Raw genomic sequence first — 26626 nt, forward strand, 5'->3', positions numbered from 1 at the left:
TTTGTGTCTAAATCTGGGTGATTGCTGATGAGATTCCATGCTGACATTATCTAAATGATAGTCATTTTTAATAGTCATTTTCTCATAGACTGAACTCAGTTCATCAGGTCAGAGGCTGCGTTATTGCTGCTTTTTCAACTTTCTATGACTTCTCTTCTTGTTTTGGTCTTTCATCAGACAGCTGACACCAAACTGGATTAATTAGTTAGATATTTTCTGCTTCTGTCTCCCGCAGCCACTCCAAAGTAAATAATTCCACCAGCCAATTCACAGAATTATCATCCAATCAATCACTGCCTCCCAAATCTCCCAGTTGTCACAGCGGTCATTATTATTATTATTAATTGTCTGGGGTAGTGATTGTGAACATCTGTGTGTGGGATGCTCAATTCTCCACAGGCTGTCAGAATCCAGACCTCCTCTGGCCCCTAACTCCCTGGCTCATTCCCTTGCCAGCCTTCACTGCCTTCTCTCCTTCGCCTTTTGTCTTTTTTCTTTCGTTATCTCACAATTACGTTCACTCTCTCCACTGGAATTCTGTCTCTCACTCCTCTATCAAATTTGTGGCATGCATGCGCACATGCACACATAAACATATGTCAGCAACACAAAAGCCTGACTTGGCATCCAGGGAATTTTTTATTCTCTGCTACCTGGAGAGAGTACAAAGGCGCAAAGTAGAACTGTGCATGCCATGTGAGGGCCGTTTTACTTGCTGTTCACGTAGAAAAAAAAAGACTATAATAAGCTTTTGGCATGAAGATGCAGCATTTGGACTTCTGCACATTGCATTTTAATTCAAATCATAAAAGAAAGGTGGTCATGGGTAATTGCAATGAGACTATGACCAACAAAAATGAGAGATGGAAAAAAAGGATTTTATTAAACTCGACTGGAAAATAAAACATAAAATACTTCTGCAATCTATATTCTCAAGCCAAAACTTTCTTTACAAAATACGTTTTAAACATCAGCATACGAATAAGTGCTGTATAAATAAAGTTTAAGTTAAATAAAAATAAACTGAGGTAAACCTTGATGCTATAAGCTGCTGGTTCCAATTACATATTTACCACAAAGATGTGAAATTTGTGTCAGTCTTCTCATCTTAATCTTGGTGAAAAAGCAAATATGTCTAGTAAGATCTATTTGTGTCACATAAGTATGATATTTATTTACAGGGATCTGATTGAAAAATACTCATATGATTCAAAAAAATATACTAGGCTATTGTCACTGTTATGACTGAATCATTCACAGACCTCACGGTCTTTGGCCATTTGATAAACAGCAATCCCTCCATCTTAAACTGTTCTAAGTATTGTACATCTAAAGGTTGGCAGTCCCACACCCCAATAGCTGTACACGCTGCTCTGTGAGAGCTGTGTTTCTCCAGCTCTAGTGGGCAGACAAAAGGTGAGTGGGCAGAGGGGAGCTGTGGCACAAGCACCATCTGTCTCGGCCAGCATGCTTCCACAGCTGTCCAGGGAGCAAAAGTTGAAAGTTCAGACACAGCCATCAATTCAACCAACCAGTTTGCTCCTAAGTAGCTATTGTTGCTCTTGCAGTACCAGACAGAATTTGTTTAGTCCCTGTGAGGCTTTCCGGTCCAGTGGAGGCAGTGCAGCAGTATGGCATGGAGCAACAGATCAGTAAACGGAGGGGATGTTGGCTGTGAAGTAAATGGCTCAGCAGGGTGTTGAAGAGCAGGCTGTAAGACATAATGACCAAGATGCAACCCACAGTGAACCGATTGTGTGTCTGTGGCCCAGAGCTGCTGTCATCTGGGTTCAAAGAGATTCGCTGGTAAAGCAGTGCTCCCTCAATTTAGTTTGTTAGCAGTGCAGTCAGACACTAGACATCCTCACATCTATATATGGAAAACTGTCATGTTTGAATAATTTTGCAATATTAAATGAATACAAAGGATGGTACAGTTGTAGTAAACACTGTGCCATTGGACCCATCATCTCCTCTAAATATGGTCATTTTGTTCATTAAATGATAAATTGTGTTCTACTGTAGGCTTGAAGGGGCATTTGAGGCACTTTTTTGGACAAGAGACTTTAAAATCTAACTCTGATTGTTGATCTGTTGACCATACCCCACCACCGGCTTGTGTCACAGACTCGTGCCTTGGTACCTGCTCTTGTGGGTTCTGTTGTGCACGATAGGTTACCTTTGCACATTAAAATCAGTTACTATTGCAAATTCAAAATGAGGTTTCAATTCAAGCTTATATCTGTTGAAGGAGTAAGCTCACCACACTGGTTAAAATTGGAGTGAGTTTATTGATGATGATGAAATAGGTTTTAATTATGTTGGTATATTGTTGGTATAATGTCACTTAGGCACCTGGCACCAGTGTCTTTGCTATCTTCACATCACTGTGCTATGACATTCTCCCTCTTGTAATGCCAAATAAACTAAGCTAAAAAAAAACATTCTACAGATGTAGGTGGCAAAGCTGGTTATCTGTCCTACAGTTTCGCATCAATCTAAGATCTATAAGACAAGCTATAACCTGATATCCCGAGCTGCCTCTCTCTTAGAGTTCTGTCTTTGCTTTTGGGGTTGATTACACAACCTGTGTTATGATTTCATTACCATAAATTGTGAGTATGGCACCATACGCATATTTTCCATATTAAACAGTAGGGCTGTGTATTTTGGCTGCAGCTGAGGTGAGTGCACAGATTAGAGCTAATACTTTTCATCTGGCAGAAAAGCAGATGATCTTTTCATTGGCCAGCCAAAGTTTCTGGACAAGGATGGAGGAGCTAGAGATCTGACTGGACAGAGATGAGTTTGTGATCTCTTGATAATGATAGCAGTGCATCACAGATGAATACATTTGCACTAGCTACTTCCACACCAAAAAAAGCAATGTCTTCATCTGTGTTGACATCCATAGTAATCTGTTCTTTGTATTTTTACTGTGTCTTAATTTATCTGGCTGCCACAACACTCACTCAATTTTATTTTCAGCCCCTCCTTTTTCTGTCCCTTTCCTGTACCTGTGATAATAAGTTTCTCTCCAGGCATCTGACACATGGATAGTCAGGGGTGGTAGGAAATGACTGTGTGATGGATTTGTCCATTAAAGCAAGCTGAGCTGAAACCTGTGGAGTCCCTCTGGCTTTCTTTCTGTCATACGTTCTGTGTTTCTCTCCCTCCCTTTATGTCTATCTTTTTCTTTTTAATACAGACAGACTCACAAAAACACTCTTGCACACAAAACACACCACTCACTATTTCCCTGCTGTGAGGGAACAGCTGTAACATTTACTTGCTTTTAGCAAGAATAATACACCTTTTATGTAAACAGAAGTGATCTTATTATTAAAACAGTGAGTCATTTCAGGTTTGTATGGTTCACTTAGTAACAGAGCACCCCTACCTACAACACCTCTTACCCATACTTAAAGGCCATGTCTATTACTAAAAAGAACTTACAATGTTAGCAAGAGTTTATGTGGGATTTTCAACTGTAATACATTTTTTTATTTATTTCGTTTGTAATAAAGCTTAACTGCTACGTCCTTAAATAAACAATATGGAAATAATCCCATTGAGAACATCTGTGAGAAAAATAAGCCAAATCAAGAACTGTCCGCATGCTTTACTCAAGCGTCTTGCCTGAAAGTACAGGCCTGTTTTACAGCTGAGGCACCCTGCTGAAGTCATTTGTTTTCAGAGAGTGACACTGACAACACCCATGCTTTGCCAAAGCCCTTTTTGCAGCCTCAATATGCCATTCAGTTGGCTGTTATGGACACTTTCTTGGATCCTCACTGACAAAAGGTTCAAATGGATGTTACATTAGCTACAGTGCCATGCAGGAAAGGTGCAAGTTTCTTCCCTGCATCCTGCCAAGTAAGACACGCGTGTTTGACTTTGACTTGGGAAAGTAAATGAGATCATGATGATATTTATGGAACATTTATTGAGCAAAACCTGAGAAGGGTAGGAATGGGCACTTAAAACATTGAAGCATGGTTTTAAGAAAGAAAGTTGTGTGTATGCATGAAGGCATATGTATATGTGTTTATGTCCTATATTTAAAAAAAAAAAAAAACAGTAAAAGATTAGAGGCTGGACACTGGAGCATAATGTAAGACTTACTAGTTCAAATTAAAATTTTGTTGGCTATTCATCTAATAATGAACTTGCCTTCTGTGCTACTGTGTTATCTAAGTATGAAAGAGCTATGAGAGTTTAAGAAAAACCTCAAGGAATATAACTCAAACTGCCTGTCTATGGGCTTTTAGATTAACACAATTATCAGCTCCATCCATGCAGCAGAGCACTTTACAGAGCACCGCTCAAGCTCTTATCTCTAGCAGTCAATTATAAATACTCAATTAGTCATTTTGGAGGGGCTGAATGAGCCTGACCCTTGATGAGTATTAATTTTATTTCCATTTTTAAAGAAATGTTCTTTACCTCCATTTCCCAGTGGTGCATATTCTCCACTTTGCTTTGTTTGTTAGCTACAAACAAACAGACAGACAGGAAAAAAAATGAATAGAGTCTGACTGAAACACCGAGAATTATAATTAGATATTTGGTTTGCAGAGTGGTAGTCTACTGTTTAGTCTCAGAAGAACAGACGAATGACGAATGCTAAATCAGGTACACCTCCTCTGCAGGGAAATGTGGTTTAATCTTCTGCTGTACATTAGCGCCATCTAGCTAAAGGGCTTTTTCACTTGGAGGAAGTGACGTCGTCTCACGTCCCTACCAATCAGCAGCCGTGGCTCAACATTCGAACATCAACTCGCTGAGAAAGTCGAATAAACTGAGACATAATGGACTATTTTGCTGCCTAAATAAAAAAATTAACGCATTTTGACGCGATAATTTATACTCCTACTAGTTTGGCGATATACACATGCTGGTAAGTTGCTTTCATAAATAACATATTACTGAAGCTACTGAATCCTGTCGGACTAACTAACGTTAACGTCAACTAGCGTGCTAACTTAGCTAGCAGGTTAGCTTAGGTCATCATTAAAGTTTATCATCATCATGCTGCGCTGTTGATCAGCTGGACAACATAAAACACTTTGAACTGATCAAAGATCCTGAGCCATGGTGAAAGAACGGGTCCAGAAGAAGTCCTTCCAGCAGAGTCTGGAAGACATCAAGGAGAAGATGAAGGAAAAGAGGAACAAACGGCTGGCCAGTGCCTCTGCTCCCAACAGAGGACGATCCAGAATGATAAACAAAAGCAGTGGTGAGGAAATGAAAGCATAACTTGCACGGCAACAGTTTTATTGAAGTTCCGTACTTTTCCACAATATGCACTTGCATCAAAATATATTCATCGATTGAAGGATGTACTTGCAAGATGTATGAGATGTTGATATGAAGATGGGAATTTATCAAACAAACAAAAATGTTTTCTCCCAGGGGCTAACTCCACACACACCATTCTGAAGGGTGTTCAGCAGAACAACAAGTCTCTGGCCGTAGCCCTGCAAGCTGAGAAGGAAAAAGTGAGGCAAGCCAATGCAGTGATCCTGCAGCTGAAAAGAGAGCAACAGGCTCTGTTCCTTCACCTCCTTCTGCTCAAGAGGAAGCTCAAGGAGCAGGAAGCTCTGGCAGCAAGTGTTTCAGAGGTACAGTTTGGAGACCTGTCATCTGCTTTTGTTCATATCCAGTCCATGTTTCACATTTGAGGGGCTTCTGGATTTTCTTATGGTTTTCCAAAAAAATAAAAATGATTTTAAAGTAATGTGTGTTATTGTAAAAAAGGAAAATATTTTATTTCTTTGTGTGCTGATTCAGACTAAGCCTGCAAACATCCCGGTAGAACCTCAGCACCATGTGAATTTAGCAAGGTAGCTTTTTTAATCAACAATTTATCACATAAAATTTGATCACATCCTTTATCCTGCGTTTTATGACTTTGAGTATTTGTTTCCTTTCGATTTCCAGGAGAAAGCAGATCATCCAGAATGTTGAGGATCCCATTGTGAGCAAAGCCTCACCAATTTCTGCAGGTATACACACACACACACACACACACACACACACACACACACACACACACACACACACACTCACACACACACATTATATAGTAATAATCCAAGTCAATGTTAAGGATAAGTCATAGTAACTATTAGCTCACAACTGAGTATTTTTATATCACTGACTTGAAGCTATGAATTTTGAATGGTAAAGTTTGACAAAGTTTTTAGATTTCAGAATGTGACTATAATCTTCATACTTCATAATCAGCTAGAAATGGAAACATAAAAGTAAGCAAGAAAAGAGTAGAAATACACATTTTGTTTGTTAATTTCAGAAGAAATTGATTAGCATTCTTTCCAGGCTATAAGTTTTTACTAAATAGATAATGAAAATAATTATAATAATTATAATAATAATTATAATAAGTTATTCTCAGACTGATCCACAACCAAATTTAAATTTCATTTTCAGATTCTTACATAACCGCTGTCATGTACAGTTTATAGTATTTCAATTAACTATTGCATTTATCGTAATCCCAAAATTGAGTTGGTGTAATTTATAAGGTAGATTTTTGTCTGTTTCTTCACAGAGCCTGAGCCCTCAGAAAACAATGGTCAACATGGATGTGACAAGCATGTTACCTTGCCACCTACAGTGGGTGTACGCCGTCGGCACGCAGATACAAGAAGCAGGAGGAGATCTGAGCGTGTGCAGGAACAGAGTTTAATCAGTGAGGGGGACCCCATCGCAGGCCTGGGGGCTTTAGTAGCAAGTCCTGTTTGCAGTGACGATAAAAATCCAAATCCACAGCAAGGAACAGAACCAGAAATGGCAGATCCCATTGACACTGAGGAATTTCAGCACTCTACTCCTGAACCTGTCCCACCTAAAAAGAACAACCAACGGCAGCCCAATAAGAAACAAGTCCAGCAGCAGCCCCGCACCAAACCAGAACCGGCTGCACGGAAACCTGAGAGAGGCCGCAGACCAGAGCGTGCCCAATTAAAGAAACCATGGGAGAATCCCAAACCCAGAGCCCGCTCCAAGAGTCGGGACCGTTCAGCCACACGTTCCAAAACAGCACCTCCTCCACAGAGCAATAAGCTCAACACCTCACTGGGATTTAATGACACATTTGACTTTGACTGTGAAGAGAAGGTTCACATCACACCCTTCAAGGCAAAGGCAGAGGACAATCAGTCGTCCACACCCGCCAGCGGAGAGGCTCCTGAAGCAGGACAGGCCCAAACTGAAGTGTCATCTGTTGCTTCCAAACAGGATGAGTCCAGCTCGTCATCACCATCTTCTGAGTCAGAGGACAGCCTGTATGTCCCTCAAAAAACCAAGAGGAGGCAGACTTTGTCTGACAAGACCAAGGTGATCGCCACCCGTAGTGGTCGACCCTCTGAAGTTGTCAGACAGAGAGAAAACATCCCCTCAAAACAGGAGATCTCAGGTGAGACTTTAGGCTTGTCATTTAAACTCCTCCAACTTCATACTTCATTTTATAGCTTTGTAAGCGAAGTTGGTTATGATTAAACCATTTATTTCATTGTTTTGTGTTTATAGTCTTTAGAGATAAGGAGTCAAGTCCTAAGGCTTTAGACACTAAAAAGGAAGAAGCTCATCACCATCACTCCCCTGACTCTAGCTTCTCTAACAGCCCTAACCCTGCAGGGATGGGACAGGAAAATCACCAAGGTTAGAAAATGTTCTGAAACACGGTGGCTTTATGTCTGTCATAATAGTGTAACTGTTCAGGTTCTCATGCCACAGGGAACCTGAAAAAACACGGTGCTTATATGTATTCATTCTTGAGTATTTAGGCAGTAGTAATAAGCAGCTTCATAACAGGCATAGGGGCTGGGAATTTAGGATTTTACTGATACCAATGCTATGTCTGTCATATTCCTGTTGAATGACAAAATGAATTGTGGTTTGCATCAACTAATTGCATCTAATGAAATTATCAGTATGGCCTGGTGTTATCATCTTGTCTCATGGTGAGGTTACTGCGTGATGTTTTATGTGACCTAATAACAAAGGTTTCAGGGTTAAGGAAATTGTTGAATGGTTGCTATTGGGGCTTTTGTGTCTGTTTTTGCAAGTGGTAATTTGTGAATTAAAGATGGTTAATGTGTGTTTGTTTGTCTTGGTTTGTCAGAGCCTCACAGTGAGGTTATGGAGGAGGATTGTTTGCTCCCCGTCAGCCCTCTGGTTGAAGCTGAGATGATGAGAATAGACAATGTCCTATCCAATTTTGGTGATTCTTCCTGCGACGTTCCACCACTTTTACCTCACCAAACGCCTCAGAGGATCAAGACACGCAAGAAACGTAAGTCTATTTGTCACTTTCCAAACCTGCTTGTCTAAATGAAATCTCACTGTATGACTGCTACAAGACAAGAGCTTTGTTACAACATAGAAAGGCACTCAGGAGGTTTGGCAAATGATATTATCATTATTTTATCACTTCTCCATGCACTCATTGCACTCTGTGTTTTTAGTTGTTCACTGGTGTTTGCACATGTATACACACAACTCCTGCTCCCTTTCTCTTTCTCTCTGGATCACATCTTCCGTCACGTTTCTACAGGTGGGCTTGGTGTAAGGACAGCAGGGCGGGGCTTGAGTCTGTGTGATGTGACCAATCTGTCCCCTGCAGCCTATCGTAAGTTTTCCTCTGATGCCCGATGCTCCACCCCTGTTCCTGCTCGCAAGCGGCGCTGCACAATGACGGTGGACTACAAGGAGCCCTCTCTAAACGCGTAAGTTCACATGTTAATGCTGCTCTTACTGTAAATTGCTGACTGTTTTGTACACTAGGAATGCACAACAATAATACTCTCACATTGACAGGAAACTTCGGCGTGGAGACAAGTTCACGGACTTGCAGTTCCTCCGTTCTCCTATTTTCAAGCAGAAGCCTGACAGGAGGTCTGTGCAGAAATCAAGGAGTTCAGTGAGTGGCCAGCAGCCATTAGAGAAATACAATGAGTCGTTTGTTGGATGTCTCTGAGAGCAGCTACTTTGTTTTGACTGTTTTATACAGTTTTGAGAAGTGATCATTTGTTTTTTTTGTTTTTACTCACAAGGTTGTTTCTTTACGTGATGTGATATGTAATGAGACTGTGATCAGTTTGAGATTTTTTTGTGAATGTTTTATGCTTATTCTGCATATGTCTATAGTCGTTCTTCCCTCCTCCATTTTTCTAAGTAAATGTAGTAATGGTTATTTTCTGAAAATCAGATTTTACAGTTTTATGTCATCATCTCACTTACACGTGTTTTTATTATGAGATCCTGAATATGAGAACATATTATTGTCATATAATAAATTCCTTCTTAGATTTTATCTTCTGCTGTATGATATGACAATAAACTTAATTTGCTCTATTGCGACATATAAGTTAACATTAATGATTATGCTGTTGCCATACATGTGTGGCTGTGGTTCAGGAGAGTGGGTTGTCCAATAATCAGAAAGTTAGTGGTTTGATTCCCAGCGCATCCAGTCCGAATGTGTGTGTCCTTGTCCTTGGACAAGACACTGAACCCTAAATTGCCCCTGATTGCTGTTCCATCAGAGTATGGGTGTGAAGGTGTGTGTGAATGTAGCATGTATTGTAAAGCCCTTTGAGTGGTCTCTTAGACTAGAAGAGTGCTATATAAGTGCGTCTTGAATTGTTAATTAAAAATCTTTTGCCAATGTGAATAAGAAATTACAATAATGTACCTTGATTATAATTATTGGACCTGAACAGCTCAGAACACTGTATCCTGTCATCTTGCAAATGGAAACTATCAGCTGAAGGCTGGGAAAATTGTTGATGTCCTTGAGTTAAATCACTGCAGACACTAAATTAGCCTCACTTCTGTTTTATTCAGTCTATAAAATAGGCTAATACTATGTCATTAAAACCAGTTGTACAAAGAGCATGAAATTATTTTTCCAGACATATTACAAAATGTATTTTTTCCTAAAGTTTGAAAAGTACAAACACCTTTTTACAAAACAGCAAAACTACATAGTATTGCACAATCTTCATTCATCTCCAAAGTATAAAGTTATCAATCTCCATCTGCAGGACACAAATAAGAAAGAATAAATTAACCTTGTCTTAAGCATAATTCTTTTAACTTACAGCACATAAATAAGAATAAACTCTAGATAATTAAATTAGTCCTTAGTCAACAGCGGTAATTTATATGTCAAACAAATTCTGAAGAAAAGAAGATGCTCTCATTTGTTTACTAATACTTGAAAAAATAAAAGTGCATTTTGATAGTCAAACAGCCCTAGGTGGCTTATACAAAAAAAAAAGAAAAGATTTTTTTAGTTCTGAAACAGAAAATATATGTTATATACACATTTAAAATATACAATGGGTATAAGTGCTTTAAAATAATTAAAATCTGTACAAATTTAAAGTACGTATTCCTCTTTTGGCAGGATGAACTCATCACAGACGAACTTTGACCTCATTAATGGCGCGTACGCTCACAGGAACAAGATTATGTTAGACAGGAAAATCTGAACTCTCAGTCACGGTCCTCAAAGGTATCAGTTGTGTAATGACTTCACACACAGTAGATGTCATTGCTGCTCACAACATCTCTACCTGAGTCAACTGAGAGGAGGAGGAGGCAGGCATTCAACAAGGCAGGGGATGAAAGTATGAAAGGAAAGGAGAGAGGAGATGGGAGAGAGACAAAGTAAGGTATGTGGTGAATCTCCGATCAGCTGTCATCCCGTGTTGCCTTTCGACGTCTAACACCAACAACAACAGAAGCTTTCTGCTCTGCTTAATACGTGTTACTTTTACACCTTCCGCTGTCCTTTCTTTCCATGGGACCCTGGGATATGATGAAATATGAAGACACAACGCTTCTTTTGTTTCACATCAGCAACAGTCTCGCAGGTTGTCAATGAGGCCTTCCCTTGTGGCCTATCTTTCAGTGTAAATATCAGTCTATGCTACTGATTCAGGATCTGGGCCTGCATACATCCAACTTTAAAAGTGCTGATCTGAGACCACTGTGCACCTTTTACATTAAGATATGTTTCTGAAACCTAACCGCTCCAGAATCAGTAGTCCCACTCTTGGCTTGTCCATACACACAGCTCTCACTTGCAATTCGTACAACCCAGCCTTCACCACTTATAGTCCGAGGGCCATCTCAACCTTCGTTACGGTAAGGAGAAACTTCTTCCTGTCATCTACTTCTCGATGAGGCCGGCTTCTTTGATCTTGGTGTAGAAGAATTTCTCCAGTAAGTTGGCACACTTGTAGTACTCACTCTCCGGAGGGTTGTATTCACGGCAGTTGGTGAAGATGCGCTGCATGTCGGCCATGAACAGCTTGCGTGTCGTGTAGTACCTGCTCTTCAGACGCTCACTCATTGTCTTGAGGTCTGTTTGGAGAAGAAAGAGAAATTTTTTAAAATTATGATACACTCACTGGTTCAATAAGCGCCTCTTCTCTTTTATCCACAAGAGACACTTCAGTCTTGTTTCAATACCAATCGATCAGCATTTAACAGTGAAAAACCACCAATACAAGCGCAAGTATCTTTTGATTGAACTGGGCTCAATGCAGAGCATGAATCACATGGACTGCTTCATCTGCAATGTCTCACTCCTTGCGTCCCTTCTTCTCAGTCTGTCTCTCTTTTATCAGTCATTATTAAGCCTGATCTTTGGCAAGTGTGTCCCACTTTACCTTGTCTGCCCCCTGTTGTACAACTGTAGTCTTGTGAATACATACCCATGGGGAAGCGAATCACTTGGTAGTACCCAGGTGCCTCTGTTTTCTTCACAGGCTCCATGAAAGGCCAGGCGTTCTGGTGACTCTACGACATGAAGACCAGTCTTGTTAGAAAAAGGTGTGTATATGTGGTAAAGGCGCTCTGCGTGTGTGTGTATGTGTGTGTGTCTGTCCCTCACCTTCACATGTTGGAGGATGGTCTTCAGAGTGCCGTACAGTTGATCGGGGTCTTTCAATTCTTTCCTGAAGTAGAATAAAAACAGAATACAAAACATATAATCACAGTACAGTAAATATTTGTTGACTTGTCCGTATGTAAGATGTGTTATATCCAGGACATTAATATGAGCTGTTTTCCCAACCTTTACTTAATGAAAAAGTGCAGACAGTGTAAGAGTCTCCTCTTCCTATCATCCTCCTACCCTCCTCCTATTCATATCATGCTGCTTGTATCATTGCTGACCTTAGATATCTAATTATGTTTCTGCCAACTGGTCTTCGGTCCTCAATTTAGAAATCCTGCTTCTTGCCAACACGGGGAAAACATTAGCCAAGTCATTTGGCGAAGCAACGCAAAGACACTCCACTAAGTTCAAATCTTTTACAGTAGGGTCACACTTACCCTTTGCCTACAGGTTTCCAGCCAGTTTCACCTGTTAATATAACAAAACCAAGATTAGTCTCTAAAACTGGGAGAAAATGCTAAATATAGATGTACTGTAAGATAGAGACATGCTGTTTACTGTAAAGTCCACAGTATAAGTAACTTACGTATGCCAGGAATGCTTTCTATGGGAATCTGCCGAACTCCTTCCTTAAAACAGGAAAGTCCTGGATAGACTTTTCTGATCTGAGCCTGCTTCCTCTCTATCAGCTTCTTAATGATCTGACAGAGACAGACGACAATCGATTAAGAAAAATGCAGAGTCTGTGCAGAGAGAGAGAGAGAGAGAGAGAAAGAAGGAAGTTTTAATTTAAAATTCTGACACCCACACACCTCCTTCTGCTTCTTGATGATAACAGAGAATTCTGTGTAAGGGATGCTGGGGTTGAGTTCACAGCCCATGAGTGTGGCTCCCTCGTAGTCCTTGATGTAGCCCACATACTTGGCCTTGGGAACTTTGATGTCCTTTGAGAAACCCTGAGAGGAGGGAGGAGATATCTGTTTTCCGGCAGCAGTATATAAAAGGGCCATGCAACCACTGCAAAAATTAGCCCACTTAAAAAACACACCCATCTTATTTTTTTTTTTTAAATCTATTTTATTGTGAAATGTTCAAGACCATGTAAAAATGAAAAGTAAAAGTCAATAGACCAGTGTAATGCTGCCATGTGGTGGTAAGTCAACATGTTCTGAAGAATTTTGAGTGTGAGTATTTGAAAGCACAGCAGACTGCAGCAGTATCAAAGAAAGTTCAATTGTTCAAACAAGCTGATTTACATCAGAAGCAAGTGAAATCATCATTAGGTAATTTTTTCTTTCACTTGTTTTGTTTTAGCAGGTTATGTATAAGATTTTATGTTTACAGAGGGAAAAGGCTCAGGTGGGTGTGGGGGGGATTATTTGCGCATCTTGTGACCAAAGCAACTATAATGTAATGAGCATGTGTCATTCACATTAATGGACATAACGTGTTACCTGTTTCTTGAAATAGCCGATGGCGTACTCATCAGCATACGTGAGGAAGTTGAGGATTTCATGCTTAATGTGATATTCCTTCAGGTGGTTCATCAAATGGGTCCCATAGCCCTGCAGCCACACAGCCAAACAAGGCAAAGGTCAAAACAGGTCAACTCGACAGAGGGAGCTACACCGCGCTGAGGAGCAGGGGGCGCTCTCACCTTGACCTGTTCGTTAGAGGTGACAGCGCAGAAGACGATTTCTGTAAATCCCTGCGACGGAAACATCCGGAAGCAGATCCCTCCGATTACACGGCCGTCCTTGATTAATGACAGCGTCTTGTGCTTCCTGTCAATGAAAAAGGTGGATTTTAGTCGCCTCCACTACATCTCTGAATGTGATAAGTGACGATGAAGTGTGGTTGCACCCACGGGTCAAAGACCAGCCGTGTGATATACTCCTTGGGCATACGGGGAAGCTGGTGGGAGAACACATTCTGGAGGCCGACGAGCCACATCAAGATCCGCTTATTGGGCTTCTGATTTAGGGAGTTACCGATGACGTGGAATTCAATCACCCCCCTGCGCTCCTCGAGACGGGCAGCTTCGTCACGAGCCGAGTGGGCTGACAACAAACTGGTCTGCACAGGAAGGAAGGTATGGAATCATGGTTATCGCCATTATCATCCTTATAAAAAACAGCGTTACAGTGTTAATCTACATTATTTTCATGGTCCTTGTGAACATATGGCTAATTTTCATGAAGTCACATATCAACAGATCAGATGGTCAAATTAAATATACTCGTTAGCTAGCAGACGGTGAGCGTAGATTTCTATTGTTACTCAAAAATGACTTTCTTTATTCCATCCTTTAATAAATTTTCTTTTTTTTGGCCAGATGAAAAACAATATTTTCTGTGTAAGCTCAGTTGGTGGGGGGTGGGGGGAATACTAATTCAACTTTTAAAAGAAGCACAAAATCAGATAATTTTGAAACTAAATAACAGCGTGATATTTATCACCAAACTCTACCTGTAAGTCAGAGGGACACAGTTTACATTACTTCTTTCATGTTTTCTGCATTTACCTCAGGGATAGCGGCAGGGTCGGTGATGGTTGCCATGACTTCGTTGATGAGGTCCATGGGGATGTCACCCACCACCCTGGGTCTCTTGTTCTCCTCATGGGGAAGGGGCTCTGAGGGTTTACGCTTCTCTCCAGCTATGACAGTGTATGGACAGAGAGGAAGGTACTCATCATCATCTCATGTCTACTCATCAGCGGAGAAGTGAAGTGTGACCAAATCCAAACAGGAAGTTAACCAGCATTTAACATCTGCTTACTATTGATTCGTCTCCGCTTGTTGCCTATGAATGATGACTTATTTTCAGTATGTTAGGAGCAGTTCTGGGCTGTATTTCACTTTCATGCTAAAGCTTTAGGGCCAACATTGAGCTAAGGTTTTGGGGAATTGTGGTAGTTGCACTTTTTGGAGATTCTGTCAAACAAGATTTCTTTGAGGCATTTTTGTGACATTTTATTTGTTTGCTACTGAGAGCCATGTGCCAGTCCCAAAAAACACATAAACTTGGACTAACTTTACTCTGGTGCTCACTGTTTCCTGTCACATGTGAGTCAGATGTTAAACAATAATCATAATACATCATTATAACCATATGAGTTACAATTTAGTAATTTAGTAATTTCAGGTTTGACTGTAACACCTGGGTTTGGCTCCAACACAGACGCTGTTTTCCTGGCTGGACTGACACTGCCGCAGGTGGATGGGTCCACTGACACGGGGCTGGTGCTGTAGTACAGCGGCCTGGCCACAGGGGGCGCGCTGATAACTGTAGAGCAACAGGGAGGACGAGGAACAGTATGAGAACATGTTGTTATTCCATTTCTCACATTGTCCAAAAAGGATTCAAAAATCAGGGGTGTGTTTCAGTGGTGCGTCTGTTTGGGTGTGTGTTTCTGTTAAGCCTGTAAGGGTGTGTGTTACCTGTGTGAATAGGAATCTGCCCTCCCGACGCTCCTGCCAAGAAGTCTTGGCTCCAGATCGGAGAGCTGTGGCTGTACACCTCCTCCTCTAGCATAGACAAGAACCTGAGCCAAAGAAAACACAACAAGCACAACTTTACTATGATAAAAAAAAAAAGCTTGTCAAATATGCGTTTGTGACCACAGAGTGGTTTGATACTAAGACTGCGCGTGCAGTGTATGAGTGAGTGATTGTGGTTAATTAGGCGTCAGTGTATATTCTCTGTATATATATATATATATATATATATATATATATATCTATATCTGTGCACAATCCCAGAGTTTCGTTAAGTTTGTTTTTCTTACTTGGGAAAGTGTGTGAGAATCAGTGTGCGTTTCTCAGGTGGCAGTTTGTCCTTCTCCTGTCTGGCCTGCTCCAGCAGTTGTTTCCTCATCACAGTGAAAACCGAACGCAACAGAGTCCGGCCGAAGATCTGAGTGGTCTCGTACCGGGGTAGACTGTCGCAGAACTGAGGCACATTGCAGTAGCAGAGCCATCTGTAGTGGGTACACAACAGCATGACTATATGACTGTGACTGTAAACAGGTATAATGCGTGTTGACAGGATATGTGCTCGTGCTGCTACCTGGTGTAGTTGGCTTTGTATCCAGCTGCGTCATCGGTGGGCACCCTCTGGCGCCTCTGGGAGGGCGTCTCCAGCTGCCAGTAGTTGATCTGGTTGAGGAACATCTTAGCGAGTTCCATGATTGTTTGACGTTCTTTAGATGGAAGGTGGCTGAATTTGTACTGGACAAAATTGTTCACCCCCTATTTGGGAAACATAGGGAAAGAAAGAACAAAACTGAAACACTGTTTTTTTGTGATTAATTGTTGGTTTTAATACACATGTAGACATGTAATTACCTGCTCAATGCTGGGTTTTTCAAATGGAGGACTCTCCTGTGCTTCTAACATTGGCTTACCCATCTGTAGAATAGATTTCCTCAGCAGCTGAAAGAGAAACAGGAGAGGAGTATGTATGTTTACTTGTACACAATGCATGTGTCGGTATATTTTGATTGTAAAAGCAAGTGGCTTACTTTGAAAAGGGAAAAGTAGACCTGCTTAGTGTCGGCATCCTCCTCTTTGTGAACACACGTGTAGAGATACTCTACATCCAGGACAATACCTAGAAGTCTGTTCATTTCCTCCTCCGAAACATTTTCTAGATGGGTCACATGATCACCTGAGAGATATGCAACACAAGAGTTTATTCATTCATCGAGAGCACTTCAAAAACCTCAAACTCTCAACACGCTTCTATTATTTTCTTCTGTGGCTTCTTTCCAAGACATGCTGACATACCCAAAGTGTGGGAGCAGCTCCGACAGGGCTCCTGCAAGTTGACTGTGCTGGACTGCTGGTCAGTTCGTGGTGGTGTAGGAGGGGGGTTCTGACTTTTCCAGCCATTACATTTACAAGCTCCTTCAGCCTAGCAAAAGCACAGTTTAAATTAGTACAAGCAGGAACAAACGCAAGCATAGATCAACCTTAGGTTAAATGAACTAGATTCATACTAAACTGTTATAGTGAGTAGCAATAAACTGATATGGGTTATACTGATCTTTAAAGTAAAGCAATGTTTTCTGAAAGTGAAATGTTTGCTCTTTTAAATTGCATGGTCGCTTTCGTGGTTTATCTGCTTTTTAATTTATCACACTAGGGCCTTAAAGGTAAACAGTGCACAGCTGGTATTTAATATTTTTATAGTAAGTATTACTAGGTAGTTATTTATTTGAGCGGGCCACAGAAGTGTACAAACATAGTAAAATCTCTCATGCCAGTGGAGATCTGTTATGACTGACTTTGTTCAGTATCAGGAGGCGGGGCGAGGAGGCCTGTCACCATCAGCTGGAGGTGCTGCACTGAGCATGCGCTGTGAAACAACAACAAACTCCGCCCCCCCTCCCAGCAGCTGTCACCCTGTCAAAACAAAGACCCCGTCTCTTTCTGCGGATCATACGCTGCATAAACCCAATAAAATGCTATCCGTTCACCACCATGCGTTGACACACGGCACGGGAACACTGTGAAATTTCCTGCGGAGAGCATGAGACCGCGCTCGCACACACACTCTGGGATGCAGCCCTTGTGCTCACAACACAGCTACTCCCAAGCTCCAGCGCCAAGCCAATGTTTACGTTCACCAACCCCCCACCTTGACAGAAACATAGTAACATTGTAAAAACAGCGGACAGTATGCAGCTGCAAGCCCCCTGCTTAAAAGTCCTCTAGTAAAAATAACGCGTTGACCGACTCGATTTTTAATATCGCTTTTTCAATAATTGGTTCGTGCATGCAAAATGAAAAAAAAAAAACGAAGTGCGGCAATGGCTTCCTTTGCTGCGCTTGCATTTTGTAAACTCTTGCAACCGCGCACAGGCTTCATTAAAATGAGCCCTCAACCCGCAGTATTTAAAAAATCGGCTATTTGCAAATATAGCATACTTTGCAGGATGAATACACTCCGAGTTTTTCCAGTTTCTTCGGCCGAGGTGAGGAGCGGAGTTGCGCCTTCTTCACGGCGATACGTGCGGATCCTCCAGCGGCGCCAGAGCCCTCCGTCCCCCCGGCTCCAGGAGCGGCCGGAACCAAGCCCGCAGCTCCAATGGCCGGCGAACCTTGCTGAATCCCAGCGCTGTCGGCCATGATTCGCACCGAACCCCGACGGGACCCCCGGCCCGGCAAATATTCGCTCTGCCGTCCGCTCTATTCCACAAGCGGAGGATCAGACATGGCGCTCATCCTTATTTTCAATTTCTTACTGTAGGCCCATTTTCCTCCGCTAGGGGACTCAGATGGGATAGGCCAATTCCACTACAATTCAGAGAGGAGAGGTCACAAAATGCAACCATTTATAGCAAAATTTCAAGGTCAAATGTAATGGAAAATGTGGTTTGCGGAGCCGTATCTGAGCAAATAGTGACTGGTGGATCGTGGTCATTTCATGCAACACGGGGGAATTACTGGAAGTAATAACAATAACCACATACAATAACAATACTTTACAGATTATATTCATATTAATGTGACAAAGGAAAGCACACATGGCATCTCATCAAATTTAGACAAATATAACCACCAGGATTTTTGGATTTTTTTTTTCTTCATAACTGTAGGAGACAAAACATGACAATAAGACAGTTTAAAGATTTTTTTTTAAATTACTGTCTGTGAAAAGCCCTTAAAAAAATGTCACCAAGTCCATGCACACACACACATACAGGCAGCCTGATTACAATAATAAATGATCAAATTTATTTCAGTATTTATTTGGTCATTACATAACAGTACTGTAAAATGCTTGCATCTTTTAAATGTTTTCGGCTGCAATTAAGTGTTCATGGCAAAAAACATACAATTTACATCCCTATTATGTGTTAATTCATTTATTCATGAATCACCATAGTGCCAGCTGATAGTTGTTACACTGTTGCTACAATATTGTCACAATGTTACTGAGATGTTATGGAGGGGCAGACAGTTGGTTAATCAAACTATTTTGTATTGTGTCTGACTCCTCTGGAGCTTTTACAACCAGTGCCTCTGGAGGTTCAGGTCTACTTACAGGGAAGAGAACTGGACAAGGCATATCGTAGCCTGATACCACTAAAAAAGAATTAGTGAACTCCAATAAAGAGATAATGTTAAAAAATAGAAACCAAAAAATTTGGATATTACGTTTTTCTTCTGAGAAAAAGGTACAAGACAGACGACTAAATAAATGCAATTTCTTATTTTTTGTTAATAACACTACATACATTTATAAAGACCACCACTGATTATAATTTAACCATTTGTGTGAAAAAAGGAACAGCAACAAAACTCCAAACCCAGATTGTAGCTGTTTTTTCTGCTAACTGTACAGTTTTTTTTATGATTATCTAGACAGCTCCCTAGCAAGCATTAGTCCTGTCACTGGTAAATCGAAAAAAAGTAGACTACACTGCAACACCCTATTTACAGTATATTATTTATATATTTATATTTTTATATATATATTTATATATATTTATATCACACTGGCTGTAATTATGACAAGATATATTCATGAGCATCATTAGTGCAAGGCATGAGTAAGACAGACCTGTAAAAAAAAGTTATTAACCACATGTACTGTATGAATGTGTGTGTGCGTGTGTCTGTATATAAAAATGTATTGGGGGTGGGGGTGGGAGTGGGATGGGAAAAAACACATGTGGCTAACATAGGTGACGGAGTGGTGTAACAGACTATGTGTGTGTGCTTATGTACAATGCTGTTTAGGTCTGAGTGGGTTCAGTGGAAAGAAGTCAATATAATGTATGTGTTTATGTGCAAATGTGTGTTCAAACATACACACACATTAACGGGCACGTGTGAGTGAGTCTATGGATGAAATTTGTCACCAGCCAGAACAGCCCAGGCCCAGTTTGTACACACTGACACATGACTGTGTCTAAAGCACTTCCTAATCAAGAGAAGATGGCAAATAATTATGATTCAAAGGTGATCATGAAGCAACCTTACATATTGCAACTCCCCACTTACTAACATCACCTTTGCTTTTTACCATGTGCAAACCCAGCAGCGGTCCAGCGACATTAGCACAATGGAAAATCTGCATTAACTAAATCATCCAAAGGCAGAAACCCAATAGACCCTAATATAACCACCAAAGGGTGGTCTACACAAGATTATGAAGGACACTGTATCAGAAAGTGGGGAGGTGGTGACACTGATGTGTATCTCAGAGGCCCCTGCACTTTGTTGTGGAGAAAGCTGGGTAGAGCAGGGGGTATCACTGTGCTGCAATGGTCCTTGCAGATGCTCAAAATCACAGAGTAAATACTGTGAAACATTGCACAATGCCACTAGGGACAGCTAGAAGCAGGCATGGCCCCAGAATGGAGCCTTAGGGTGGTAGAAGAAAATGTACACTAGTGCTACTTAAGGTTTTGAGGGGAAAGGACGTGGATAGCAGTGGACAGGCAGAAGGAATCAGAGAAAGTAAATCTAAAAGGACTACAGTCCACAATGTTTTTAAACTTTCAGATAAAAGGGTCCCAGTTACAAAAGAGAGGCATGAAGCTTTGAGTTCCTCTCTGTCTGCCACCAGCCTCTGCCTTTCCTCTTTCTCAGATTCATAAGAAAACACTCCTCTTCTCTAATACACATTTTCTTCTGTGCTACTGCAGTCAAAAGGTAAAACACAGTTTTTTGTTTTTCTATTTTAGGCCATACATGTATACAGGTATGTGCATCCATGATTTTGACAAAATTATAGCAAAAAATAATTAACAAAATAATCAGAAAAATGAACAAAAATGAACAAAAACAAAAGACTGGTTTTAGAATTGCTGTAGTTAAGTCTTAAGCTATCCCAGAAAGGGGAAGTGACCACTTCCTATAAATGAAACTCATATCTACACATTGCAAGGAAGATGATGGAAGGCAGGGTGCACTAATATTCTCTAATATCTGCTGTCATTAATCTATCAGCAATAACTAATAGATTTTGATGGCAGAGAGTAAGAAAGAATGGTTAGGAGGCTTCACCAGGCAGCAGCAGAACCATGATGTAGGAAAAGAAGCAGAGCCACGTTGAGGGATCAGTGTAATGGCATTGACTTCGCTACTGCTAAATAAAAGGTGGGCACGGGGTATCTTTTCTTGTTTTGCCGATCAGAGAATTGGAGATAAGAGTACAACACATTGCATTAGTAACTGCAGTGGCATTCAGGGCATCAGCCGCATTAGTTACTGCTATACAGGTTGGTTGGAGGGAGGGCGTTCATCACTTTAGTTACTGCAGCATGGAGCCTTGGCTGGCTGGGCAGCTTCTGTCAGGTCCACTCCTCGGTTCCGCCCACTGTTGGCTCCTGCAGCCTGAGGCTCACTCTTCGGCAATCTCTTTGCTGAAACGCAAAAACACACCAAACTAAACAACAAAGAAAGAAACTGCAACTTTTCATTTGTATGGAACAGAAGTAAGAAATGGAAAAAAAAAAACTTTCATTATCGACACCAGATCACAACCATCCAGTTAATCAGAATATGTTCTTTGTAGAAATAATCAATATGGTTCCAATTACTACTCTACAAATGCACTGGCAAAAACAATGAATAAAGTATCAAGAGTTACCCACCAATAGCCATAAATATCTCATTCACATTCATAGATGTCTTAGCCGACGTCTCCATGAAAAGTAAGCTGTTGTCATCTGCGTAGGACTGGGCATCCTGTTAACACAATGTAAACACCATGAATCTTTAGGCACAGGAGAAAGACAATTAGAGGTGATGTTAAGAATGAAAGCCTTGGCAATGAATCTAATAACTTGTGTGTTCCGGATGTTTTTACATTTAACAAACCAGGAGGTATCCATTAGAAATAACAGATGAATGTTCCCGAGAAATGCACAAAATAAGACAGATTGTCGAGGTACTGTTAATTTGGTCTGACCTGGAAGTCGACAGCTCTCTTGTTGGCTAGGTCAGCTTTGTTGCCTGACAGAGCGATGACTATATTAGGGCTAGCTTGTCTCTGCAGCTCCTTCACCCAGTTCTTTGCCCGAGCAAAGGACTCCTGCAAATAGAAGAAATTGGGCCATTTGTCAATACCTTCATGCTATCAGTAACTGTAATAATAACTGTACTTTAACCTGTTGTACAAGTACTCTGGCTGCATCTTGCAGGCTGAATACATGGCACGTATCACCAGTACAACTTTAAGTGAGAACAATGTTAGGAAAATTGCATAAAGAACTGGGAGGTAGATGAACATGCCTCGTTTGTGATGTCATAGACCACAATGGCAGCCTGTGCTCCTCTGTAGTACATAGGTGCCAAACTGTGGTAACGCTCCTGACCTGCAGTGTCCCAGATTTCAAACTTCACTGTTGTGTCATCTAGACACACTGTCTGGGTGAGAAAGGCCGCTGAAAAGATAGGATAAGGTGAGGGGTGAGTCAGCATTAGATAATCATTACCTACATCAAAACAATACTCTTCACAACAGCATGTAAATAGAAAATAGTCATAAAAATATCAAAACAGAGCATTATCAATTCCCATTAAGTGAGACAAACTGTAGCTCACATTTTAGGATTGAATTTTACTTGAATTGGAAAACTGAGTTACAGTTCATGACTGTAGTAATGATTCCAACAACAAAAATAAAAATGGCTAATATCTCCCAATACTTCTTATTTTGAATTTAATTTTATTTAATTGATAACTGAAATGGCCTGGCCTCTTGACATAAAGCTCACCTCCAATTGTGCTCTCCTGGAATTCATGGAACTGGCCCTTGACGAAGCGAAGCACTAAGCTGGACTTTCCAACAGCTGACTCCCCCAACAGCACCAGCTTAAACTGACAGATCTTGTTCCCTGCATTGGGTCCATTGGGTCTCGTAGCTCCTCCCCGATTGGCCATGACCTAGTCAGATCCCCCGGTGTCCTGTGTGCTAAACCTCACTATCAGGACTTCTGCTGCAAGAACCAAAAGAAGAAACAGGTTTACTGACAGTCACAAAGTAATAAGCACGACATTAACACTGAGGAGCATCACAGCACAGAATATATAAAACAAAACATATCCACTTAAGATTAGTTAAATAAGCCCCAGCATTTCATGTTACAATAAAATTTTCCAAAACACTGACAAAAGTGTTGGGCAAATGTCTACATTTTGTTTTAGAGCTATCAACAGTTGCTGAAATAAACTGATTTTTTTTCTTTGTTTTGATATGATGAGGGACTCTACAGGGCTCAAAATAGAAGAAAATATTCGGTTTCCAATGACACACTTGTGTCAGACAACTTGGTGCAAAAAGTGGAAAAATAAAACCTACTGACAGAAATCATTTTGTGTGAGCAACGAATGGTGGTTTTAAGTTACAGATAATATTTAAAGAGAATTAGAGATTTGGGAACTGATTTGCCTAAAGGTCAGGTATATAAGATGCATAAAAAGCAACTTTTAACACTGGGAAAAAAGTAGCAAGACTGAACTTCTTTGGTGTAAACAAACTGACTTTATTACCCTTATTGTACAAAGAACAGGCCTGGGCTGTGACCTTTTTTAACGGGCTGATCTTAATGCACATGTAATATGGGGCATTCCTAGAATTCAGAAGAGTATTGGGAGGAGGGGGTGCAAACATTAGCCAGAAGGGCTAATTGATGCAGTTTAAACAAGATTAAACAAGAGGAGAATAGTTAAATCATATACACATGTAATTTGACATGTAAGGAGGGCAAGTATTCATCACCTATTTAGAATAAAATTGTGTAACAAAATCAGAACTCTTGATCACCAAGAACAAATGATTGAAGAATCATTTAAAATAAGATATATAATTCATACAAACTGGAGCTAGTTGGCTAAACGGGCTGATATATTAAAGTAATAAAATATGGAGGCTCTATGCACCTTCTTATTTTTGACATTGTCATAAGAAAGCACCTTCACTATAGTTAGATATGCTCTCCATTCTGTTACTAATACATTTGAATTGTCTTGTTAGACTGACAGTGACTGACGGAGCCAATGACATCCATTCAAAACAGAGCAAGCAGTCTGAAAGTAATGCATCTCTCATCTGCATGTGTTTTGCATTCTTCAAGTTTTGCAGAGGCCACACTTCCACACTCACTAAATAAAAGTAGGCATGTCTAGCCAACAATGCCTTTATAAATTACATTATCAAAGAGACATAGAAAGCCCACCACAACCACATACAGTAACAGTTGTCAAGAACCACAACAGTTTCAGGAGTTTTCACAAGGGTTTCACTCGCCCACATTACTCAAGCAATACTTAAAGCTGCGAGAACCTCTTTATGGATACATACCATGCATTGCTTACTAACTTATTTAGGAATGAACTGCTGACTAATTTGTATACAACAGATGGCTGTTGTCAGGAGATAATCACAGCCTGTGTCTGATTTTGCAGGAAGACTTTGTCCTAATTGCATGTTTTGTGAAATCTTATTCCGGACCACTAACATGACAATGCCTTTCAATGTGCACCCCACACTCCCGTATCCAGAAGATATCTCACATCCATTGACAGAAATACAGATAACTTGTCACACTCATATCTGCTCTCTAATGCAATTGTATACAATAGCTCTGCAAAAAAAGCTACGTTTGTGTAGCATATTAGTCACACCTTTCTCTTGCGAGGTGTACATAAGGCCTTCCACTACTGACACATTTTAAAGCTTTTGCATGAAAATGTATCAAAATGTTGGGGTACCTATTTTGTTATATTTAACTGTTATAATATTGAGTGGACAAAAGTAATTTATGTTCAGAATAAGACTGCAAAGATAAGTCTAATCACCTGTGATGCTATGTCAGTCTGTCAAATGTTGGCTTTAGTCATCAACACATCACATCATCATATCAACTAAGCAAATTTCTTTAATATAACAACAACCTCAGTTCGTGTTTAAATAATTCACATCTGCGTAAACCCTTAACCTTTGTAACGATGGCAAGATCGCTGAATGAATAACAAAACAAGGAGGGATCCATCTTACAAAAAGAACCCATGCACTTATCAAATCCGGGGACGGAAAATAACAGTCCTTTTAAATACAGTGCTTTGGGACGCAAAGCCCATGAAAGCGATTGGTGAGGTCGTTACCAAGGTGTTTATGGCAGACATTTATCCTTTAAATTAACCAAGAAATTTTGGCAAGAAATCTTTCAAACGTGAGCGAGCAAGAAGAAAACAAATGCACATGAGAAATTGTAGCGACAAAACAGTAACTGCGTTGTAGACTCATGACAGGGACTGTCAACAAACACTACGCAGTGCATGTCTGCAATGCTCGCACAGTGTTTGCGTTTATCTGTCGTTCGTTGACTGTAAACACACTTGCTCATATCAGCTGTAGCTTTGTATCTCTTTTGATTTAAGAGGGGGACGCCATTTTCCAAACTGTATTTGTTGTCTAGCTAATTAGCTAACATGCAGTTAGCCAACCTTAGCTTTCCAAGCAGCCTCCTAACCACTTTATGGACAGCACATAAAACGACAGGCTCAGCCAAATAAAACTAAAGGGAATGCGATGGGTGGACAAGCTAGTCGTTGTACTGTCGTAGACAGCTTTATCAAACTGAAATGTTGTGCTGGCTGGTTAACGTTATTTAATGGGGAGTACCCAACCCTCAATTAACAAACACTAACGTTAGCATCGTATCACTGTTAGCATTCCACCCACTGACCTGAGTCCACCCATCTAGCTGTTAGCTATCACAAAGTCAACTATGAGCCAGGCATACTATTTGCCAACCAGACATTACTTGCCACTTGCTAATGGCAACACTTCAAGACAGACGAGGAAGAGTTGTACTCGTTAAGACGTGACAAAGGCCTGTATTTCTGTATTCTCTTGGCTATGAAACATCACCGACATTAGCCAGAGACCGCTAGCGACAGCGCTAGCTAACGTTAGTCCCCGATGACAACTGAGCAAACGCTAGCGTTAGCCAGTCCACCAGCTGGAAACCACAACTTGTCGATTCATGCCAAGTACGCTACCTGAGAGCCAGACGATGTTTTGAACTTTAAATACCGCCGCCGTAGTATTTACACAAGGTACCCGGGACACTGTGCTGAGGTGGTGCTGGGGAAACCAAGAAAATTTCAACAATCCCGTCACGTCTCCTCCTTTCTTTCTTCTCGCAACTTCCCCTTAGAACCAAAACACAAACAAGCTCTTCCGCCTCCCGTGCCACGTCACACAGCACGTCTGCTCTCCAGAAACGGGTTTACAGCCGCAGCACCTCTAATACATGTATTTAATCAGGTACCTACAAAACTAAAGACTAATGGTAACAGTTTGTGTAATACTGTTCCATTACACATTTTTTACACAGATTATGGGCCTGCTTTATGTTCACAGTTTATATTTTGATAATATTGCATTAATACAGTGTAACTTTAACAAATGAATCACTATCTGCTACAGTTCACTTTGCATGCTGTATGGCATGTAAGAACAGACGATTTTATAAACGTATGATTGTTCGTCATAACTTATTGATACCACGCAATAAATCATATAATATACACGATGTAATATTGAGGATGTTATGTTATGACATACAGTGTGTTACAAATTGACTCGGACTGCGGATTGGAGGGAGTCCATGCAAGAGATGCCCTTAAATGCAATTTATTAAAACTGACAGCAACACAAA

General features: G+C 40.7%; 3 protein-coding genes across 5 annotated transcripts; 1 reads left to right on the forward strand and 2 right to left on the reverse strand.

The window, feature by feature from the left end:
- Nucleotides 1-4760: 4760 nt before the first annotated feature.
- sgo1 (shugoshin 1) lies at nucleotides 4761-9340 on the forward strand. 2 transcript variants are annotated; one of them, XM_023412186.2, is made up of 10 exons: nucleotides 4762-4900; nucleotides 5085-5239; nucleotides 5416-5624; nucleotides 5794-5846; nucleotides 5944-6008; nucleotides 6575-7441; nucleotides 7555-7686; nucleotides 8150-8320; nucleotides 8582-8753; nucleotides 8845-9340. In XM_023412186.2, exons 2-10 carry the CDS (start codon nucleotides 5095-5097, stop codon nucleotides 9002-9004), a joined length of 1974 nt encoding a protein of 657 aa, XP_023267954.1. In that variant the 5' UTR covers nucleotides 4762-4900; nucleotides 5085-5094; the 3' UTR covers nucleotides 9005-9340. The 2 variants fall into 2 exon arrangements, with proteins under 2 accessions (XP_023267955.1, XP_023267954.1); XM_023412187.2 differs by lacking the exon at nucleotides 7555-7686 and having other exon boundaries at nucleotides 4761-5239.
- Nucleotides 9341-9848: 508 nt separating this feature from the next.
- On the reverse strand, nucleotides 9849-18193 carry kat2b (K(lysine) acetyltransferase 2B). The gene is made up of 18 exons (XM_023412184.2): nucleotides 17871-18193; nucleotides 16728-16854; nucleotides 16463-16608; nucleotides 16287-16373; nucleotides 16009-16190; nucleotides 15728-15919; nucleotides 15381-15484; nucleotides 15100-15225; nucleotides 14463-14596; nucleotides 13806-14014; nucleotides 13596-13722; nucleotides 13393-13503; nucleotides 12751-12894; nucleotides 12525-12639; nucleotides 12376-12406; nucleotides 11933-11996; nucleotides 11754-11838; nucleotides 9849-11400 (listed from the first exon to the last, which is right to left on the reverse strand). The coding sequence occupies exons 1-18, from the start codon at nucleotides 18069-18071 to the stop codon at nucleotides 11207-11209; spliced, it is 2379 nt and encodes a 792-aa protein (XP_023267952.1). The 5' UTR covers nucleotides 18072-18193; the 3' UTR covers nucleotides 9849-11206.
- A 464-nt stretch (nucleotides 18194-18657) lies between these two features.
- On the reverse strand, nucleotides 18658-26138 carry rab5aa (RAB5A, member RAS oncogene family, a). Of its 2 annotated transcripts, none has more exons than XM_023412274.2 (6): nucleotides 25965-26138; nucleotides 22676-22894; nucleotides 22191-22342; nucleotides 21868-21990; nucleotides 21551-21644; nucleotides 18658-21319 (listed from the first exon to the last, which is right to left on the reverse strand). In XM_023412274.2, exons 2-6 carry the CDS (start codon nucleotides 22839-22841, stop codon nucleotides 21204-21206), a joined length of 651 nt encoding a protein of 216 aa, XP_023268042.1. In that variant the 5' UTR covers nucleotides 22842-22894; nucleotides 25965-26138; the 3' UTR covers nucleotides 18658-21203. The 2 variants fall into 2 exon arrangements, with proteins under 2 accessions (XP_023268042.1, XP_023268041.1); XM_023412273.2 differs by having other exon boundaries at nucleotides 22676-22897; nucleotides 25965-26137.
- Nucleotides 26139-26626: the final 488 nt, after the last annotated feature.

Source organism: Seriola lalandi, unplaced genomic scaffold (genome assembly GCF_002814215.2).
Source record: "Seriola lalandi dorsalis isolate HSWRI2012SDOR001 ecotype SW California unplaced genomic scaffold, Sedor1 jcf7180002054476, whole genome shotgun sequence".
In the NCBI taxonomy this organism is placed as follows: Eukaryota; Metazoa; Chordata; class Actinopteri; order Carangiformes; family Carangidae; genus Seriola; species Seriola lalandi.

Excerpts from the sequence above, each read along its gene's own strand:
- sgo1 (XM_023412186.2), top strand. The coding sequence starts at position 5,095 with ATGGTGAAAGAACGGGTCCAGAAGAAGTCCTTCCAGCAGAGTCTGGAA. Across the intron at positions 5,847-5,943 it reads CACCATGTGAATTTAGCAAG|GAGAAAGCAGATCATCCAGA; the intron begins GTAGCTTTTTTA and ends TTCGATTTCCAG. Across the intron at positions 8,754-8,844 it reads AAGGAGCCCTCTCTAAACGC|GAAACTTCGGCGTGGAGACA; the intron begins GTAAGTTCACAT and ends TCACATTGACAG.
- kat2b (XM_023412184.2), bottom strand. The coding sequence starts at position 18,071 with ATGGCCGACAGCGCTGGGATTCAGCAAGGTTCGCCGGCCATTGGAGCT. Across the intron at positions 15,226-15,380 it reads GCAGATTCCTATTCACACAG|TTATCAGCGCGCCCCCTGTG; the intron begins GTAACACACACC and ends GTTGCTCTACAG. Across the intron at positions 12,640-12,750 it reads TCATCAAGAAGCAGAAGGAG|ATCATTAAGAAGCTGATAGA; the intron begins GTGTGTGGGTGT and ends TGTCTCTGTCAG.
- rab5aa (XM_023412274.2), bottom strand. The coding sequence starts at position 22,841 with ATGGCCAATCGGGGAGGAGCTACGAGACCCAATGGACCCAATGCAGGG. Across the intron at positions 22,343-22,675 it reads CCAGGAGAGCACAATTGGAG|CGGCCTTTCTCACCCAGACA; the intron begins GTGAGCTTTATG and ends CTATCTTTTCAG. Across the intron at positions 21,645-21,867 it reads AGAGAGCTGTCGACTTCCAG|GATGCCCAGTCCTACGCAGA; the intron begins GTCAGACCAAAT and ends TTGTGTTAACAG.